The 21,768-nt window shown below is 42.6% G+C and overlaps 1 protein-coding gene across 2 annotated transcripts in view; it reads left to right on the forward strand.

Annotated features, from left to right (window-relative positions):
- The window catches only part of DCAF5 (DDB1 and CUL4 associated factor 5), a 73,509-nt gene that overhangs the window by 27,183 nt on the left and 24,558 nt on the right, over positions 1 to 21,768 (forward strand). For both annotated transcript variants that reach the window (XM_075844929.1, XM_075844930.1), the window contains exons 3-5: positions 5,165 to 5,201; positions 5,297 to 5,436; positions 6,400 to 6,529. In XM_075844929.1, coding sequence (XP_075701044.1) covers positions 5,165 to 5,201; positions 5,297 to 5,436; positions 6,400 to 6,529 — 307 coding nt within the window. The remainder of the gene's footprint in view (positions 1 to 5,164; positions 5,202 to 5,296; positions 5,437 to 6,399; positions 6,530 to 21,768) is intronic.

Consider the following 21,768-nt stretch of genomic DNA (forward strand, 5'->3'; position numbering starts at 1 on the left):
CTCTCACCGAGATGTATTTCTTTGGTGCAATCTGTGGACATTGGGAATGTTGTGCTTTCAGATCATGCTCCTGTATGTTTGACCATGAGATTGGTAGATATTCCTAAAGGAGATTGGAGTTGGAAGCTTAATAGTACTCTTATTGCTGACACTTCCCATGTGCATATCATTGAGAACCATTTATCCCAGTATTTTATACACAATGCTACTGATTTCTGTCAGCGCCTATATTGTGGGAAGCACACAAGTCCGTTATTCGGGGTGAGCTCATTTCCTTAGGGTCTCATGTGAAAAGACAGAGGACTAAAACTCTAGACTCTTTGTTTTCCAAGATTTCTTGCCTTGAGGGGATACATAAGAAGATGAAAGCTATTTCCTCCTTGAAGGAGTTGACTGATCTCCGGGATAAAGTGAAAGATGTTCTGAATGTTCAGTCGGCTAAAATACTTCAAATTTTGAAGTTTAAACAATATGCCCATGGTGACAGAGGTAATAAGATGATGTCGGCCTTGTTGCGTAAACAATGTGGACATGCCTTTATCTCGGAGATCAAAACTTCGGGTGGTGGATTGGTTATGGTTACTAAACTTCTAGCTGATGCCTTTCAGGCCTTTTACCAGGATCTTTATAATATTAAAGACCGAGCCACCAATAGTTTGAGTGATATTCAAGACACAGGACTTATCACTTCATTCCTTAATTCTATTGACTTACCTACGTTAGATGATGAGGCCATAGAAACATTGATACGCCCCTTCTCAGAATTTGAAATGAAGAAAGTGTTGTCTACTATTCCCTCGGGGAAAAGCCCTGGACCTGATGGTTTCCCGATTGGGTATTATAAATCTTTTAAATCTACACTACTTCCACACTTTACTGCAATGTGTAACTCATTGTTTACAAGCTGCTCACTCCCTAAACAGGCACTCGAGGCACATATTACGATTTTGCCAAAACATGCGAAGGATCCCACTTTATGTTGTAGTTATAGGCCGATTTCACTGCTTAATGCTGACGTCAAATGGTGGGATAAGGCACTTGCTTCCAGAATCGGTCATTTATTGCATGGGTTGATTGGTAGTGATCAAACCGGTTTTGTTAAAAATAGACAGGGAAAAGACAACACTTGTAGGGTTATTCGACTCATTGAATTTGCCAAATCTAAGGGTATTCCTTTGGTCGTTCTCGGTACAGATGCTGAGAAGGCATTTGATAGGGTTAATTGGTCATTTCTTGAGGCTACATTACAGAAATTTGGGTTTCCTCAGACGTTTATTAGGGCTATTTTTTCACTTTATAAATCCCCCAGCGCTAAGATTAAGGTAAAGGGAACTCTCCCTAATTCCTTTAATATATGCAATGGTACTCGACAGGGTTGCCCCCTCTCACCTTCTTTATTTGTCCTAGTTATGGAAGCTCTTTTACAAAAAATTAGGCAAGATCCCGTGATACAAGTATTGACGGTTGGGGCCCATACTCCTACAATAGCTTCATTCGCTGACAACCTTAACTACCAATCCAGCTGTTTCAATCCCTCATCTGATAAGTTTATTTGAATTGTTTGGTAAAGTGTCCAACTTTATGGTTAATATTGGGAAGTCGGAGGCCCTGAATCTGTCTGCTCCTGCTGCACATATTGCACTTCTTAAGGCTTGTTCCCCCTTTCAATGGCCATCTAATACCATAAAATATCTAGGCATTCACCACACCAAAGATCCTTCTCAATTATATCGATGTAACTACCTGCCTTTATTGTCCTCGGTCCAAAAACAACTACACCGTTTTAAAGTCCCATTTCTGTCTTGGATGGGTCGTAAGAATCTGCTCAAGACTTTCATAGTACCTAAATTTTTGTATTTGTTGCAAACATTGCCCATTTGGTTACCTAGATACTTTTTTGATAAAACTAGACAATTGTTTTCAAAGTTCTTGTGGAATAACAGTAGACCTAGACTTAAATATCAGTATCTTATTCAGAAACCGAAGTTGGGTGGAATTGGGGTTCCTGATGATCTTTACATATTATAAAGCTAACCAATTAACCTTGGCGTCGGTCAGAGAAGATACAGCGGCTGAAAGGCGTCCAAAAGGTTAATATCCTCGTCTCTAGGGAGTTTACTATGCTTACCTGCACATGGTGATGCTGCTGCAAATTCAACTGTACGCCTGGAGCTGTGGTATCTTCTCTCTTCCGACGCCAAGGTTGAAGGACCTGTGGGTGACGTCACGCTGTGTCTGCAGTGAAAGAAGGCTGGGAGTGATGACGTCACCCACAGGTCCTTCAACCTTGGCGTCGGTAGAGAGAAGACACCACAGCTCCAGGCGTACAGTTGAATTTGCAGCAGCATCACCATGTGCAGGTAAGAATAGCAAACTCCCTAGAGACAAGCATATTAACCTTTTGGACGCCTTTCAGCCGATGTATCTTCTTTGTCCGACGACCAGGTTGAAGGACCTGTGGGTGACGTCACGCTGTGTGTCTTTAGCGAAAGAAGCTGGGTGGGAACGATGAGAAGTGTATGATGCCGATTTGTCAGCATCATACACTTCTATTCACAATGCTCAGTTAGTAAAACAAGTAAACACGCCCAGTTAAAAACACAATACACGCCCAGTTGGAAATACGAAAAAAAACACGCCCAGTTGTCCATTTCAATGCTAATTTGCATAAATATAAAATTGCTCATAACTTGGCCAAAAATAGTTTTTAAAAAAAACAACACGTTACTGTTCTCTACATTGCAGCGCCGATCACATGCAATAGGAGATAGGGATTTGATAATCTGGTGACAGAGCCCCTTTAACTATCTGCCCGAGCGATGGGGCAGCTGAATGTCGGGTCTCCGGCTGTCAGTGACTACCGGGGACCCTGAGGAGAAGATAGAAGCAGCTTTCAATGAACGCTGTGTATATGAATAGAGGGAGCGGCCGCACCGCTGTCTCTATTCCTCCGGTGTTCATGTGACTGGTCACATGATCGCCGGGTGCCGTTACTGACAGACTGCTGCTGGGTCTTATTAGACCCAGCACAGCCCTATTAGTGACAATTGTCATTATAAGAGGGCTGATTTCCCCTGTAACTGGGGCTGCTGTGCAGCCCCAGTTACAGTGGAAAAACATGGTGTAAAAGAAAGAAAAAAAATATATAAAGTTCCCCAAAGGTCTTTTTTGACCTTTGAGGGACAGACCATAGTAATAAAAAAATAGTAAAGTGCAAAAAAAAAAATGAATAATAAATACACATAAAATGCCCACGCCCAAAAAAAACTTTCCACCCTGCAAATCATTGTTGTAACACTAGCGCTGACCCAATTACCCTAATATAGACATGTAATATATTAAAATTTACGGTAGACAATGACTAGCACAAATAAAAGGTCTATTTTAGGGTAAAACGATGTTATTACCAACAAAAAAAAAAAGCTGAAACGTAAAAAAGCTTATTTTTTTACTATTCTTTTCAAAATTTATGAATAAAAATTCGAAAATGGCAAAAAGGATGTGTATAAACAATAAAAAAAATAAACCTGCATTGTCTACGGAAAAAACATCGCAAAAATCACGTCATTAGCCCAACAAATAAAAAAAGTTATAGCCATTAAACTAACACGTGCTAAAAAGGGCTAAACGGTGTCTGGTCCTCAAGGCTCAAAATAGCCCGGTCCTGAACTGGTTAAACTTTAATGTACTGGCATATATCTATATGCCAGTACATTAGCCTGTGTACTAATAGGTATGCCCTAACAACTGCCTGTGTACGAAGTATGCCCTAACAGGAAATATGGTAAGAGCCCTGGGGTCCTTCAACAGACCTTGGGCTGTCTGCCCATATATGGTATGTCCCTCAATCGCGTCACAGGGATTCCTGTGATGCGATCCAAGGGGCATCCCCACCCCTTCTCACTTACCTCTGAACGCTGCAGTCAGCTTTGATCGCAGCATTCATGGGAATAACGGCGGAGATGAGCGGTTTCTCTGATCTCTGCCATTATAGAGCGGGGCTCCGGCTGTGTAATACATCAAATGCGTGCGCGGTCAGCCTGAGATGATGCGGCCGGCGCTGCACTAATGAGCGGCGGCGCAGGCACTGAAGACAGAACATGGGGGTGTTTTGCAGTGCGCCCGCCATGTTCTGTCTTCAGTGCCGCCGCTCATTAGTGCAGCGCTGGCCGCATCGCATCATCCTGACAGCGCGCACTTGTCAGGACTCTGGAGTGGGGCAATGACTATATTACACAGCCGCAGTCCCGCTCTTATACATTCATGTGTTACTATACTTAGCTGTGCGGCCGCACAGCTTAGTGTCGAAATACATGAAATAACGGTATTGAACCGTTTGGGGATGCAGAGTATCTAAACAGTATCGAAGTTTCGATGCATCGTGCATCCCTAGTCAGTATAGGGGAGAGGAGATCACACAAGGGCTGTATTATAGGGGGAAGTAGTACGGGAATGAAGCTGTGCTGATACAATAGAGTACTTGAAAGCAGCAGCAGCATCCTGGACACACAGAAATCACATCCAGCACGTGTTAATGGGAGGGAGACACACACATGAGATGTCTGAAACTACGGGCAGGTTGCAAACTAATTTTGGGGTTTCAGATGTAAAAATCATTTAATCATGTCAAAGGTGTCCATAGGTTTTTTTTGGGTTTTTTTTTTGGTTTTGAAAGTCGGTGGTAAAATTCTAACTGAACTAATAATATGGACGCTCATTTCCGATCATTGCCCTGTGCAATCAGGGCAACGATCAGCAGATGAACAAGCAAATGCAAAGAATGTGAAAGGAGCAAACGAGCGCCAATAAACGAGCTGTCTTGTTGATCGGCTCTAGTTTACACGACCCACGCTGGGCCATGTAATAGGACCCTTACTGAAGCTCAGTACTAAAGAAATGCTTTATCAAGTCTATTAAAGTGCTCCAAATCACATCACATAATACTCCATGTTAAGATGTTACTACATGAAGGAAGGAAGGCATATCCACTTAACAGACCGCTTACATACAGGGAGCTACTGTAGGAGTGCTTTTTCATCCACGTTTCAAGGCCCAATAAGAATCCATGAATACGTAACTGAAAATACACTACAGTAATTCTGAATAGTTGCATTTTTATGAACATTTTATTGCCAGATTCTTAAGACTTTCAATTGTTTTGCAGGAAATGATGAACAGGTGATCCTCCATGATGTTGAGAGGTAGGTGTCCTTCACATCAGAAACACATATCTTGAATTTGCATAATAGAATAAGCATTGTTTTTGCGTTGATTTTTCAATTTTTTTCCCTCTTAGTGGTGAAACACTTGATGTTTTCACGCATGACGAGGCAGTGTATGGACTGTCCGTCAGTCCAGTGAATGACAACGTGTTTGCCAGTTCATCAGATGATGGAAGAGTCTTAATATGGGACATCAGGGAGTCTCAGCAAGGAGGTAGGGGAACGTTCTTATTTCAGTATAAACTATTCACAAACTTTCAGCTCAGGGACTGTTACTTTGTGGTGTGGACAGCATGTGTTCTTTTACAGACATTCATTCATACAACGGACTCTATTTATGACTCTCTATATGAGACCTGTACAAAGTGAATGCAGAAAGCTGGTTCATAGATTTAACCCTTTCACCTATAGGGTTTTCAGGCCATTTTTCACACTGTTGGCACCCCCAATGATCTCTAAAACACTTGTTCTCCTTCAGCTCCGCCTCTGAGTTTTTCCACCTCTAATCTGAGAAGTGGGGTTCGATGTAGACAAAGAGTAGCTTATTAGACAGTCTTCAGCTAGCTGTGGCCTTCTAAAGAATTCTGATGGGTAGTGAAGAGAACAGTGGTTAAAGAGGCTGTCACCAGATTATAAGTGCCCTGTCTCCTACATAATCTGATTGGCGCTGTAATGTAGATAACAGTGGTTTTTATTTAGTAAAACGATCATTTTTGAGCAAGTTATGAGCAATTTTAGATTTATGCTAATGAGTTTCTTAAAGACCAACTGGGCGTGTTTTTACTTTGGTCAGCGTCATACACCCTTCTTTTTACGACACCCACTTGGTCAAAAGTAAAAACACGCCCAGTTGGTCATTAAGAAACTCATTAGCATAAATCTAAAATTGCTCAAAAATGATCGTTTTTCAAAATAAAAACCACTGCTGTTATCTACATTACAGCGCCGATCAGACTATGTAGGAGATAGGGCACTTATAATGTGGTGACAGAGCCTCTTTAAGGCATCAATATCGACATTTGTTTACTGATGCACCATTTTTTTGTACATGGTACCTTTTATGCAATTATTAACTTACCAAATGTCAATAATTAAAAAAAATTGACCAAACTTGACTTAAACAATTAATCGTAATAATGATACAAAATCACTGATATTTTCTCTCTGCTATATTCAGATCCTTTCTGCTTGGCTCATTATCCCTCAGCCTTTCACAGTGTCATGTTTAACCCTGTTGAACCGAGGCTGCTGGCTACTGCCAATTCCAAGGAAGGTGTTGGACTCTGGGACATCAGAAAACCTCACACGTAAGTTTTTTTATAGAAACCTTGACCTTTCCTCAAGAGTTAAGAAATACGGTGCTAAATACTGAGAATTTACTTGAATCAAGTCACCAGTACTCTGGATTCCCTGAATGCTTATGTATTCGTTACTAAGTAATGCGTTTGAATTAGAATCTCAGAATCTTATGCATGAGATTTGTTATAGTATTTTGTCTGCATTTCGCTCTGTATCTTTCTCTGTATTTTGACATTTTAAAGTGAATGTCTCATAGATTTGATTTTAGTTTCATTAATAGATGAAAGTCTATAGAAGAGAAGTTTGTTGCTCATTTTATTTTAAATTTTTAAATGTACCTATTTACTTTTTTTATTTTTACAAACTTCCCTGGGACGGCTGTAGAGAGACACTCATCCCTTCTGTATTGTTTTTTTATAGACCGCTGAACAGGTTGTGTGTGCTTTATGGCAGCTGAAATGAATGGGATTCAAATAACCGATAAATCTCATAGACTAGCCTTGAAAAGAGATGACTAAGGGGGGACATGATTAACTTCTATAAATATATGAATTCACATACAAAAAATATGGTGAAATCCTATTCCATGTAAAAACCCCTCAAAAAACAAGGAGGCACTCCCTCCGTCTGGAGAAAAAAAAGGTGGTCTACAGTGTCTAAGGCTGCAGAGAGATCTAGAAGAATCAGGAGAGAGGATTTACCGTCTGATTTAGCCGCCAATAGATTAGTTGAGACTTTAGTAAGCGCAGTTTCTGTGGAGTGTAGAGTGCGGAAACCAGATTGTAAGGGGTCTAGAATGGAGTTGGCAGAGAGATAAGGCGAGAGTAGACCAAGCGTTCCAGGAGTTTGGAGATGAAGGGCAGATTAGAGACTGGTTGGTAGTTGGCAGCGCTGGATGGGTCAAGAGTTGGTTTTTTCAGTAATGGGTTTATAATGGCATGTTTAAAAGAGGAGGGAAAGATACCAGAGGAAAGAGAGAGGTTAAATATTTTAGTCAGGTGACTAGTGACAGCCGGGGAGAGGGACTGGAGGAGGTGTGAGGGGATAGGATCACTAGGACAGGTAGTAGGATGAGGAGCGGAGCCTAGAGACTTCTTCTGTTATTGGGTCAAATGCTGAAAGTGAATAAGAGGGAGTGCGGGAGGGAAGGGGATCAATGTTATTAGGGTACTGGGTGATGATATCATGTCGGATGTTGTCAATTTTAACTTTAAAATAGGTGGCCAGGTCTTCAGCACTGAGATCTGTGATTGGCGTCTGCACTTTAGGACTAAGAAGGGAGTGAAAAGTATCAAAGAGGTGTTTTGGATTATTAGTATGGAGATGAGAGAAGTGAAATAGACTTGTTTGGCGCGGTGAAGGGCAGAGTTTTGAGCATAAATTTGTAATGGAGGAAGTTTGCAGCCAAATGCAATTTTCTCCACAGTTGTTCAGCACATCTCAAGCACCGCTGAAGAAAGCGGGATTGAGGCGTGTGCCAGGGTTATCGTCGTCTTTGTCGGGTGGTTCGTAGTGTAGGGGGGGTGCTTCATCCAATGCATTTTTGAGCGTGTTATTATAAAGTTTGGCAGCCAGATTGGGACAGGAGACGGAAGAAAGGGGACAATGAGGACTGTAGACTGTCTGAGTTGCTGAGTGTTAATGGCATGTAGATTTCTGTGTGTCTGATACATAGGCATGACCTGAGGAGACAGAGAATATTTGATAGTAAAGGAGAGAAGGTTGTGGTCAGAAAGCGGGAGAGGAGAGTTAATAAAGTCAGAAACTGAGCGGAGACGGAAGAAGACCAGGTCAAGAGAATGCCCGTCTTCATGTGCAGGAGAGTTAGTAAGTTGTGACAGACCGAGGGACGAGGTTAAAGATAGAAGCTGGGAGGCAGATGGGGAAATTGGGTTATCAATGGGGATGTTGAAGTCACCCATGATGAGAGTGGGTGTTTCAGAGGATAGAAATTGTGGAAGCCAGGCAGCAAAATGATCCAGGAATTGGCGGGGTGAGCCCGGGGGGCGGTAGACAACTGCCACTCGGAGGGAAAAAGGGTGAAAGAGTCTGAGGGTGTGGACTTCAAAAGAGGGAAATGTGGGTGAGGGGACCGGGGGAATGACCTGGAAAGTGCAGTGTGGGGAAAGAAGTATACCTACTCCTCCACCCTGCCTGTTCTCAGGTCTGGGGGCATGAGACAAGTGGAGACCACCAGAAGATAGAGCAGCAGGGGAAGCAGTGTCAGACAGGTGTAGCCATGTTTCCGTAAGAGCCAGGAGGTTGAGAGAGTTAGGCCCCTCGATTGCGGGCACGGCCGACTGCTACCCGCATTTTCGGGCCGTACTCCCATACAAAGTATGGGAGCACGGCCCGCAAAATGCAAAAGAACGGACATGTTCCATAATTTTCGGAACATTTCTACGGCACGGACACCCATCCGTAGCGCTACGGAAAGGTGTCCACGTTCAATGAAAGTGAATAAGTCATAAATAAAGGTGAGTTTGTTGCACACGGACCGAGAATTCCAGAGAGCACAGTTAAAAGAGACAGGAGAAGACGTACAAGGAATGGTAAGAGTTGCAGGGTTTCTATGTGTGGCAGGTAAGTGGTTGAGCTTGGCAGAAGAAGAGGGAGGACCAGTGTTGGGAGAGATGTCCCCTGCAGCTAGTAGCAGGAGAATGGAGAGAGACAGCAGATGGTTATGTGATTTATGAAAGCGATTTTTATGTTGAGCAGTGGGATGAGATGGGTTAAGGTGACTGAGGAAAGTGAATAGTGCATAGGAGCTGTACATGGGCGAGGCAAGGAGAGGGACTGATGTGGACTGATTTTTCCCAAGGCCTAAATGGGCGATAGGATTGTAAACCAAGAGCAGCTATAATGATGACCGCAGTAGTGAACATGTTTGTTTGTAAACAGGTAAAATATTGAATCTAATAATTAGAATGTTTGCTAGTTTGTTTGGATTTGCAGCTTACCTGTCACTTACCCTGACCATCTCCCTTGTATAACTGCCAGGACACTTTGACAATATGACACTTACACAGAGATGACTTCTGCCCTCATCCCACGCCTGTACGAGTGCCTTTCCCATATGCTACATCTAAATTTATAGGGGAGTAGATGCTCAGATCTATGGGCCTAATTAAGCTCTTTCAGCTATTAACCCGGCCCATCGTGTTTCTACGTCGGTCACTAACGGGCCTTATTCCGATGCCATAGACTTTACGTCGCGGCATCGGAATAAGTTTACAGAGCAGGGAACTGTCAGATCTCCCTGCTCTCAGCTGCTAGAGGCAGCTGAGGGCTGGGAGCGTCCCTGCTCTGCCGTGTGAGATCGATATTAGTATCGATCTCACCCGTTTAACCCCTCAGATGCGGTGCTCAATAGCGAGCACCGCATCTGAGTGGTTTTGGAGAGAGGGAGGGAGCTCCCTCTCTCCCCCACCGACACCCGGCGATACGATCGCCGAGTGTCTGTGTCTGTAATGGCAGCCGGGGGTCTAATAAAGGCCCCCAGGCTGCCTGGAGTGAATGCCTGCTAGATCATGCCGCAGGCATGGCCTAGCAGATGCCTGTCCGTGTTAAACGGACAGGCAGTAATACACTGCAATACAGAAGTATTGCAGTGTATTATAAATGCGATCGGAGAATCGCATATTATAGTCCCCTAGTGGGACTAGTAAAAAAGTGAAAAAAAAGTTTAATAAAGTTAATTAAAAAAAAAATGTGAAAAAAAATGAAAAACCCAGCTTTTCCCCTTACAAACTGCTTTACTATTAAAAAAACAAAATAAAGTTAAAAAGTTACACATATTTGGTATCGCCGCGTCCGTAACGACCCCGACTATAAATCTATTACATTATTTAACCCGCACGGTGAACGCCGTAAAAAAATAAATAAAAAACTATGGAAAAATTGCTGTTTTCTGTGAATACTGACTTTAAAAAAATGTAATAAAAAGTGATCAAAAAGTTGCATCTACTCCAAAATGGTACCAATAAAAACTACAAGTCGTCCCGCAGAAAAAAAGCCCTCATACAACCGCATCGGCGAAAAAATAAAAACGTTACGGCTCTTCAAATATGGAGACACAAAAACAAATCATTTTGGAAAAAAAGCGTTTTTACTGTGTAAAAGTAGTAAAACATACAAAAACTATACAAATTTGGTATCATTGCAATCGTAACAACCCGCTGAATAAAGTTATTGTGTTATTTATATCACACGGTAAACGGCGTAGATTTAGGACGCAAAAAAGAGTGGCGAAATGTCAGATTTTTTTCTATTCCCCCCCCAAAAAAAAGTTAATAAAAGTTAATCAATAAATAATATGTACCTAAAAAGTGCAACTTGTCCCGCAAAAAACAAGACCTTATACAGCGATGTCGACACAAAAATAAGAAGGTTATAGCTCTTGGAATGCGACGATTGAAAAACGTAAAAAAATTGCTTGGTCATTAAGGTCCAAAATAGGCCGGTCATTAAGGGGTTAAACAAATCAACTAGACACATGAGGTGAAAAGCTATGAAGAGATAAACAAACAGACTAGCTGGTCTGGATGATCATAAAACTTAACAACGATCAAACACTTTGACAAAAGTTAGAGATAACTTTAGACTATATAGGAAGACAGGAAAGCAGAGTACCTATGTCAATGTGTAGAAATTTTTCTCTTCCCTTTTCCCATCCCTTGGTTGAACTTGATGGACAACCGTATGAACTATGTAACTATTAAGGCCCTATTACTCCGGCCAATGATGGGGCAAATATGTTTTCATATGAACGCTCGTTCCAGTTCCCGATCAATGGCTTGTGTAATCAGGGCAACGATCAGCCCATGAACGAGCAAACATTCGTTCATCGGCTGATCTGCTCTTTTATGCAGAATTAAAAATAATAGTTGTCGGCAGCACATCTCCCCGTGTAAACAGGGGGATGTGCAGCCGACATGATGAAAATGTATGGGGACGAGCGATCGGAGTAACCAGTGCTCATCTCCATACATAAGCAATCGTTTCTCCTTGTGAAATGAGCAAGCGAGCGCCTATCAACGAGCTGTCTCGTTGATCAGTGCTCATTTTCACAGCCCGTATCGGGCCATGTAATACAAACCTTCGTCTCCAGTAAGGGTACTTTTAAACAGCCCAACATGGGCCGTGTAAATGTGCGCCGATCAACGAGACCACCCGTTTTTTTCGCGCTCGTTTGCCCCTTTCACAAGGAACTAGTATGGGGACGAGCGTCCCTGTTCTGTAAATGCTCGTTTGCCCGATAATTGGCCAGTGTAAAAGGGCCTTAAAGGGAATGTCGCAAGAAATTTATTTTTATTTTTTTAGTTAAACAATTATTATTTAAGTGATTACACATTGTTTTAATTTTTTCACAAGTCAGGAAATATTATAAATTAGATTTTAATTTATAAGATTTCCATGTGCTGGTCACTAGAGGGAGCAATTCCCAAAATTGCAGCATGGTCAATGTGTTAAAGCAAACTCATTGCTTTATGCTGCAAATTTGGGGTAAACATACTCGCTCTAGTGTCCTCACACAATCCCCCCTCCCTTATCCTGGCTGGTGCCAGGAGAAGGAGGGGGTTGAATCTTCAAACCTCCTACACTGTGTGCCGCCATTTTCTGAGCGAATGCACAGTGTAGGAGGATTACATACAGTGCTAATCAGACAGTATAACACGAACATAATACACAAACCTAACTTACCTGCTCCTGCCGCCGCTGCCATCTCCGCTCCTATTCCTTGCGTCTTCGCTTCCTTGAACATATGGCCGGAAGCCGCGGCCGGAAGTCGTCATCTGACTGTCCAGCAGCACCTTCCGGTCCACATGAAAATGGCGCCGGATTTCGCTCTGCTAACTAGCTTTGTTTTGGTCTGTGTGGGATCGGTGTATGCGCCGTTCCCACACAGACGGCGTACGCTTCTGTGAATGGAACGGCTCCCGTTCGCATTCTCTATCTGGATGTATGTGCCGTATTCCATCTCTGTATGTGTTGTTAATCGACACATACATAGATGGAAAAAAAAATGGCAGCCCCCATAGAGAAGTAAAAATTTTAAAAAAGTAAGACGTAGAACACCCGAACACAAATACATTTTATTTTTTTATCATACTAAAAGCAATATGATAAAAAAATAAAATAATTCATGACACCTTCCCTTTAAGTGATGGAGTGCAGCCCCCTTCCGCAGAGACTAGGGACGGACAGCAGTGTGTTTAGTGATACTTTCCTGCCTTATCTAGGCCTCCAGCAATACAGTAGAGCTTTTAGTAACATCTAACGATAATAAGATTGCTCTGTCCCTAGGTGGCCTTTTACACAGGCAGATTTCCTGCCCATAACGAGCGCCAATTGACTATATAGCAAGTCGATTGGTGCTTGTTTAGCTTTATTTAAATGGAGCAATCATTGGAACTGTATGTGACTGAATGATCATTCGTTCGATCGTTTGGGCACATACAGTTTGTCAGCAACACATTCCTGTTTACACAAGGAGATGTGCTGCCGACAAGTGATTGGCCAACGTTTATCCACCAATCGATGAGCATGATTACATGTGCCAATGATCGGGAACAAGCACTTGAAACTGTGCTAGTTTTCCTGATCATCAGCCTGTGTATAAGGGCCTTAAAGAGGCTCTGTCACCTGATTTTCAAACCCCTATCTCCTATTGCAGCAGATCGGCGCTGCAATGTAGATTACAGTAACGTTTTTGTTTTGTTTTTCAAAAGCGAGCATTTTTTGCCAAGTTATGAGCATTTTTATATTTATGCAAATGAGCCTTTCTTAAAGAGGCTCTGTCACCAGATTTTGCAACCCCTATCTGCTATTGCAGCAGATAGGCGCTGCAATGTAGATTACAGTAACGTTTTTATTTTTAAAAAACGAGCATTTTTTGGCCAAGTTATGACCATTTTTGTATTTATGCAAATGAGGCTTGCAAAAGTACAACTGGGCGTGTTGAAAAGTAAAAGTACAACTGGGCGTGTATTATGTGCGTACATCGGGGCGTGTTTACTACTTTTACTAGCTGGGCGTTGTGTATAGAAGTGTCATCCACTTCTCTTCAGAACACCCAGCTTCTGGCAGTGCAGACACAGCCGTGTTCTCGAGAGCTCACGCTGTGTCGTCACTCACTTCCTGCCCCAGGTCCTGCATCGTGTCGGACGAGCGAGGACACATCGGCACCAGAGGCTACAGATGATTCTGCAGCAGCATCGGCGTTTGCAGGTAAGTCGATGTAGCTACTTACCTGCAAATGCTGATGCTGCTGCAGAATCAACTGTAGCCTCTGGTGCCGACACGATGCAGGACCTGTGAGTGACGTCACAGATCTGCACTGCCAGAAGCTGGGCGTTCTGAAGAGAAGTGGATGATACTTCTCATCAGAACGCCCAGCTAGTAAAAGTAGTAAACACGCCCCGATGTACGCACATAATACACGCCCAGTTGTACTTTTACTTTTCAACACGCCCAGTTGTACTTTTGCAAGCCTCATTTTCATAAATACGAAAATGGTCATAACTTGGCCAAAAATGCTTGTTTTTTTAAAATAAAAACGTTACTGTAATCTACATTGCAGCGCCTATCTGCTGCAATAGCAGATAGGGGTTGGAAAATCTGGTGACAGAGCCTCTTTAAGTACAACTGGGCGTGTATTGTGTGCGTACATCTGGGCGTTTTTACTTGTTTTACTAGCTGGGCGTTGTGAATAGAAGTGTATGATGCTGACGAATCAGCATCATCCACTTCTCTTCGTCAACACCCAGCTTCTGGCAGTGCACAGACACACAGCGTGTTCTCGAGAGATCACGCTGTGACGTCACTTCCTGCCCCAGGTCCTGCATCATGTCGGACGAGCGAGGACACATCGGCACCAGAGGCTACAGTTGATTCTGCAGCAGCATCTGCGTTTGCAGGCAAGTCGATGTAGCCTCTGGTGCCGATGTGTCCTCGCTCATCCGACACGATGCAGGACCTGGGGCAGGAAGTGAGTGACGTCACAGCGTGATCTCTCGAGAACACGCTGTGTGTCTGTGAACTGCCAGAAGCTGGGTGTTGACGAAGAGAAGTGGATGATGCTGATTCGTCAGCATCATACACTTCTATTCACAACGGCCAGCTAGTAAAACAAGTAAAAACGCCCAGATGTACGCACACAATACACGCCCACTTGTACTTAACTTTAAACACGCCCAGTTGTACTTAACCCCTTAATGACCGGGCCTGTTTGGGCCTTAATGCCCAAGCCAGATTTGTTAAATCTGGTATGTGTGACTTTATCAGAGAATAACTCAGCGAAAGTTTTGAATATCCAAGTAATTCTGACATTGTTTTTTCGTCACATGTTGTACTTTATTTTAGTGGTAAAAGTAGACTGATACGATTTACGGAAATTAATAAAAAAATAGAAAAAATGAAGAAATTTTGTAAAAATTATCATTTTTCCCTATTTTTAACGGCAATATGTCAGATATGTACATACATACAGTACAATTTTTTTTATTAAATATATATTTCCATCTCTTTACTCTATTTTGGTAGCACTTTTGGAAAAAAAAATTTTTTTTGTGCAATTTAGAACACTTACAAGTTTAGTAATAATTTTATACATTTTGAAGTACATTTGGTTTTCCTGCACCAAGCCAGGTTTTCAGAGGCTCATAGGTGTCAGAATGGTGGAAACCCCCACAAGTGACCCCATTTTGCAAACTACACCCCTTAAGGTATTTATTAAGGCGTGTTGTAAGTATTTTGACCCCACAGTTTTTTTGTAAGAATTCATGCAAAGCAGGCATAAAAAAATATAATCTCACTTTTTTCATAAAAGTATCAATTTGAAGACCGATTTCTGTGTAAAGCGACCATAAGAATGAAGAAACACACCCCAAAATCTATCACCCTGTTTCTCCTGTTTTCAAAAATGCCCCCATTGTGACTCTAATGCATTGCCTGGACACACAGCAGGGCTTGAAAGGAAGGGAGCACCCGGAGGCTTTCAGGACTCATATTTTGCTTGAAAATGTTTTAGGCCCCACTGTACATTTGGAGAGGTTTTGAACTACCAGAACAATAGAAACTCCCCATAAATGACCCCATTTAGAAAACTAGACCCCTTAAGGTATTTATCTAGGGGTGTAGTGAGTATTTTGACCCCACAGTTTTTTGCTAAATTTAATGCATAGCAGGTGAAAAAAAATAAAAAATCACTTTTTTCATAAAAGTATCACTTTGAAGACCGATTTCTGTATAAAGCGACCATAAGAATGAAGAAACACACCCCAAAATCTATCACCCTGTTTCTCCTGTTTTCAAAAATGTCCCTATTGTGACTCTAATGTATTGCCTGGACACACAGCAGGGCCTGAAAGGAAGGGAGCACCCGGAGGCTTTCAGGACTCATATTTTGCTTGAAAATGTTTTAGGCCCCACTGTACATTTGGAGAGGTTTTGAACTACCAGAATGATAGAAACTCCCCATAAATGACCCTATTTAGAAAACTAGACCCCTTAAGGTATTTATCTAGGGGTGTAGTGAGTATTTTGACCCCACAGTTTTTTGCTAAATTTAATGCATAGCAGGTGAAAAAAAATAAAAAATCACTTTTTTCATAAAAGTATCACTTTGAAGACCGATTTCTGTGTAAAGCGACCATAAGAATGAAGAAACACACCCCAAAATCTATCACCCTGTTTCTCCTGTTTTCAAAAATGCCCCCATTGTGACTCTAATGCATTGCCTGGACACACAGCAGGGCTTGAAAGGAAGGGAGCACCCGGAGGCTTTCAGGACTCATATTTTGCTTGAAAATGTTTTAGGCCCCACTGTACATTTGGAGAGGTTTTGAACTACCAGAACGATAGAAACTCCCCATAAATTACCCCATTTAGAAAACTAGACCCCTTAAGGTATTTATCTAGGGGTGTAGTGAGTATTTTGACCCCACAGTTTTTTGCTAAATTTAATGCATAGCAGGTGAAAAAAAATAAAAAATCACTTTTTTCATAAAAGTATCACTTTGAAGACCGATTTCTGTGTAAAGCGATCATGAAAATGAAGAAACACACCCCAAAATCAATCACCCGGTTTCTCCTGTTTTCAAAAATACTCTCATTGTTGCCCCAATCTGCTTATTAGACGTGTGGCTGGGCCAAAAAGAGAGGGAGCACCCTTTGGCTTTCAGGGCACAATTGAATAAATTCTAGGCCCCATATCATGCATTTAGAGGCATTGAGCTGCCTGAACAAAAAAAAAAAACACGCAGAAATGACCCCATTTTAAAAACTAAACCCCTAAAGGTATTCATCTAGTGGTGTAGTGGGCATGCGGACCAAACCTTTTTTAAAGGAGGAAATAATGGGTATCATTTCAGACACTATGGGTATATAATGTTTTCTTCAAATTCTTATTACGTTTCCAGATAAAATAGAGGAGACGTGGTAGAAGGTTATTTTGTTAGAAATATGCCACATTAATAAATTTGTGCGGCACAGAATAAAAGTGAAGCCGTGTATTCATAACGGATACATGTCGCTATAGACGTATTTGCCTGTACTTATGACTATGTCTTGCTGAAGAAGCAGTTGGTGCCATTATGATGTCATTGTGGACAGAATTCTGTCCTAATATAAAATCAGTCAGAGAGGAAAAAATAAACTGTACTGGAGTGACGGGCAATATCTTCAAACAAATGGAGGAAAATGTATCCAACTATGTTGCAAATTCGAGTCTGTTCACTAGATAGAAGAACACCTGCAGGGCTGTCAAGGCAAGGTTTGTTTTTTTTCAGTGACTGGTTGTACAACGTCTCTTTAGCTCCATCAATCCTTATGAGGGACGAATGTGCCAAGTGACGCGGTACACCATAACAGGCCCCTGCCCGGCAAGGTAGGAACCGCTATGTGCACAAAACAACCAATCACCTACAGAATATATAGAGGGGCAGTGTCCAAAACCATCTATAGAAACAGTAAAGGATCACTAATCCCCAAAATGATGTCAGTATTTCCAGAAGAACCGTAACAAAGCCCATGGTGTATTGATAAGGAACAGCTCGATTATTAGAGATCCTCCAAAAAAAAAATATCATGCCCGTATCACGGTACAGAATTAGGAATGTAACAGCTGTATGTGGCAGGACCTAGTCATAAGAAAAAGGAAATACATCCCCAATTTATTCTTGTAACCATTGCTAAAATGCACGACTTCCACAAATTCAGGGGCCGCAGGTGTTGGATTTATCTACTAATAAATGCAATGCCCACATTTATTTTTTATTTCAAGAACACTTGTGGGGTCCATGTTCTGAATAGACAGATGTGGGCTCCTGCACAATAAACTGTATTCATTTGTGAGTGATCAAGTCCTGGATTTAATTGTCCAAGAAATGTATAAAAAAAAAAAAAAAAAAAAAAAGGGGAAAATTAGTTTTACAGTCTGAAATAAATACTTTACTTCCTCCCCATGAGAATCCCTCCCTCCCTTGGAAAGCTCAGAAACGAAAAATAAAAGATGAATAAATGAAATTGACTCCCTAAAAAGAATCCCCCCCACCCCACCCTTTTTGGTGTTCCCTAAATTATAGATAAAATTAATAATTAGAAACGGTGTGGTAGGTCTCAAAACAGGGGTAGTTGCACAGGCCTGGATTTGAAGGGCACATGGGGCAGTAAAACCGGGTATCCCTCCTCCTTCCGTGTTTACTGCACACCCGGCATCTCCTTTGGGGGTATTCCTTACTCTCAGTGGCAGGGACGGGGTGAAGGAAGTGGCGCTCAGTGAGCCTTTTGACATTCTCTGACTCAAAGGAGTCTCCAGGTGCGGGGGAGTCAAACAGGAGGTGCTCTATAATTTTCTCCTGATACTGGAGGAAACTGAGCATTCCCTGGGTCTTATAGAGCACATAACTGTTGTAAGTGGCCATCTGGATAAGGTAGATCGCTACCTTTTTATACCAGGCCCTAGTTTTGCGCTTGACCAGGTACGGTTGTAGGACCTGGTCAGATAGATCGACTCCCCCCATGAACTTGTTATAGTCCACCACGCAGACCGGTTTCCTCTTATCAGAGGTAGCGCCCCTCTCTCTTACTGCCACTGTGGTGTCCTCGTGCACGGTGGAGAGCATGTACACATCCTTTTTGTCACTCCATTTTATTGCGAGCAACTGGTCACTGGTGAATGAGAGTGACGCACCCCTTACTAGTCGCCTGGACACCAGCTGTTGAGGGAAGCCGACTCTATTTTTTCGTACCGTCCCACAGGCCCCTGTATTCGCAGCATGGAGGGACTTATACAGGGGGACACTGGTGTAGTAATTGTCGGTGTACACATGGTACCCTTTCTGTAGGAATGGCACCATGAGTTCCCAGACAATTTTCCCACTAATGCCAATATCCTCTGGGCATCCTGGGGGATTAAGGTGGCGGTCCCTGCCCTCATATATAAAAAAGGCACAGGTGTAGCCCGTTGTGCTCTCGCACACCTTATAGAGTTTCACTCCGTATCGGGCTCTTTTGGAGGGGATATATTGGCGAAACGATAGACGGCCCTTGAAGGCCATAAGGGACTCGTCTACCGCTATTTTTTGGCCTGGGGTGTACAAATTCAGAAAAGACTCAGATAGGAGGGAGATGAGGGGTCTCAACTTGTTGAGGCGATCATGGCCTGGGTCACTTCTTGGGGGGATTTGGGAGTTGTCCGAGAAGTGCATGAAGCGCATTAGCGTCTCATAGCGCGTTCGGGTCATGACAGCAGCAAATACAGGGGTGCTATGGATAGCGCTAGTAGCCCAGTAGGAGCGGATAGACTGTTTTTTTACTATCCCCATATTTAGGGTAATTCCCAAAAAAATTTTCATTTCACAGACGGTTGTGGGGATCCATCCTCTGGAATAGTAAGAACTGGGATTTTGGGTGACAAATTGCCTGGCGTATAAATTCGTCTGCTGGACGATTAGTTCCAGGACCTGATCGCCTATAAACAAATTAAAAAAATTATAGGGGGTAAAATTTGTGACATCAGAGTTGATGCCTGGAGTCGCTGTAAATGGCGGAATTTGGGGGGAGAAAGAAACTGCAGGATCCCACATGGCGGGAGGGACTGCAGTACTAGGCCCGGCTCCTGACGCCTCACCGGTGACCGCTGCGTCCACCACCATAGGGCTGGGGGGTCCAGTGGCAGAAGCAGAACTTGTGTCGCTTTCTGAGCCAAGTTCTGCTTCTGACGCAGTGTCTGTATCACTGCCGGAACCGCTAGAGCACAGCATGGCGTATGCCTGCTCTGCAGAGAACATTCTGCGGTTCATTATTTTATAACACTAAACTAACAAGTTAATTTTTTTTTTTTTTTGTATTTTAAATTTTTTGGGGATTTTTTTTTTTTTTATATAATATAGACACAACACTAACGTAAAAAAATAAAAAAATACGGTAAACCGCAGTTAATTACAGCAACTAAAACTAATTCAGCGGGAAAAAAAAAGAATTACGGAGATAACAAGTAATTACGGGTAATCTGGCGTGATTACGGGTAATCTGGCGTGATTACGGGTAATCTGGGGTGATTACGGACAATATCGGAACACTGGCGAGTACGTATGTGGTGTATTTCACAGTATAATACAGCACAAGATTTCTATAGTATTTCTCTCTCTCTCTCCTCTCACAGATCAACTACAGTGAGAGGAGGGAGGGAAAGAGCACAAATCTTGTGCTGTATTGTGTAAATATGGGACTATGGTCACTGTGATAGGTATATCACAGTGACCATATGATCAGGGACCAATTATCAGGGTCCCTGATCAGTTTCTATGTACAGGCAGAATAGCTGCCTTATGTCACTGCGCATGCGTGCGCCATTTTCTTTTTTTTTTCCCGGCAGTTAGGGACGGGGGGGGGGGGCACGGGGGGACGACGGGGGACACGATCGGAGGCAGCAGGGGGCCTAAGAAGCAGTTTTTTTTATCTCCTCTCACCAAACATACATGGTGAGAGGAGATAAAATCATAATTTGCTGAGGCACATTTATTGTAACGGCGGTCGCCGGTATTCGTTGAACACCGGCGATCGCCGGTATGGGGACCGCAAACAGCGGTCCCCAGTCACTGCTCCCAGCCCTCAGCTACCTCCGGCAGCTGAGAGCAGGGAGCTAAACCTCCCCCCGGCGGCGCTATTTTATTCCGATGCCGCGACGTAAAAAGTCTATGGCATCGGAATAAAGCCCGTTAGTGACCGACGTAGAAACCCGATGGGTCGGTCACTAACGGGTTAAGAAAGCCTCATTTGCATAAATATAAAAATGGTCATAACTTGGCCAAAAATGCTCGTTTTTGAAAAAAACCAAAACGTTACTGTTATCTACATTGCAGCGCCGATCTGCTGCAATACGAGATAGGGGTTTGAAAATCCCTATCTCCTATTGCATGTGATCGGCGCTGCAATGTGGATAACCGTAACGTTTTTGTTTTTTTAAAGAACGTTCATTTTTGGCCAAGTTATGACCATTTTTATATATATATATGCAAATGAGCTTTGAAATGGGCAACTGGGCGTGTATTGTGTTTCTAACTGGGCGTGTTTACTTGTTTCACTAACTGGGCGTTGTGGAGAGAAGTGTATGACGCTGACGAATCAGTGACCAATCAGCATCATGCACTCCTCTCCATTCATTTACACAGCACATAGTGTTCTTACTAGAACGATGTGCAGCCACATACACAAGTGTCCTGATAATGAATACACATGACCTCCAGCCTGGACGTCATGTGTATTCAGAATCCTGACACTTCTGAATCTTTTCTGTGAGATTCCAGCAAACCACGCGTAATCTCGCGAGATTACGAGGTAAACAAGATTTCGTTTCCCTTGCTGGAAATCTCACAGAAAAGATTCCGAAGTGTCAGGATTCTGAATACACATGACGTCCAGGCTGGATGGTCATGTGTATTCATTATCAGGACACTTGTGTATGTGGCTGCACATCGTTCTAGTAAGAACACTATGTGCTGTGTAAATGAATGGAGAGGAGTGCATGATGCTGATTGGTCACTGATTGGTCAGCATCATACACTTCTATTCACAACGCCCAGTTAGTAAAACATGTAAACACGCCCAGTTAGAAACACAATACACACCCAGTTGGACATACGAAAAAAAACACGCCCAGTTGGCCATTTCAAAGCTCATTTGCATATATATAAAATTGCTCATAACTTGGCCAAAAATGAAAGTTTAAAAAAAAAACAAAAAA

Source organism: Rhinoderma darwinii, chromosome 12 (assembly GCF_050947455.1).
Source record: "Rhinoderma darwinii isolate aRhiDar2 chromosome 12, aRhiDar2.hap1, whole genome shotgun sequence".
Taxonomy (NCBI): domain Eukaryota; kingdom Metazoa; phylum Chordata; class Amphibia; order Anura; family Rhinodermatidae; genus Rhinoderma; species Rhinoderma darwinii.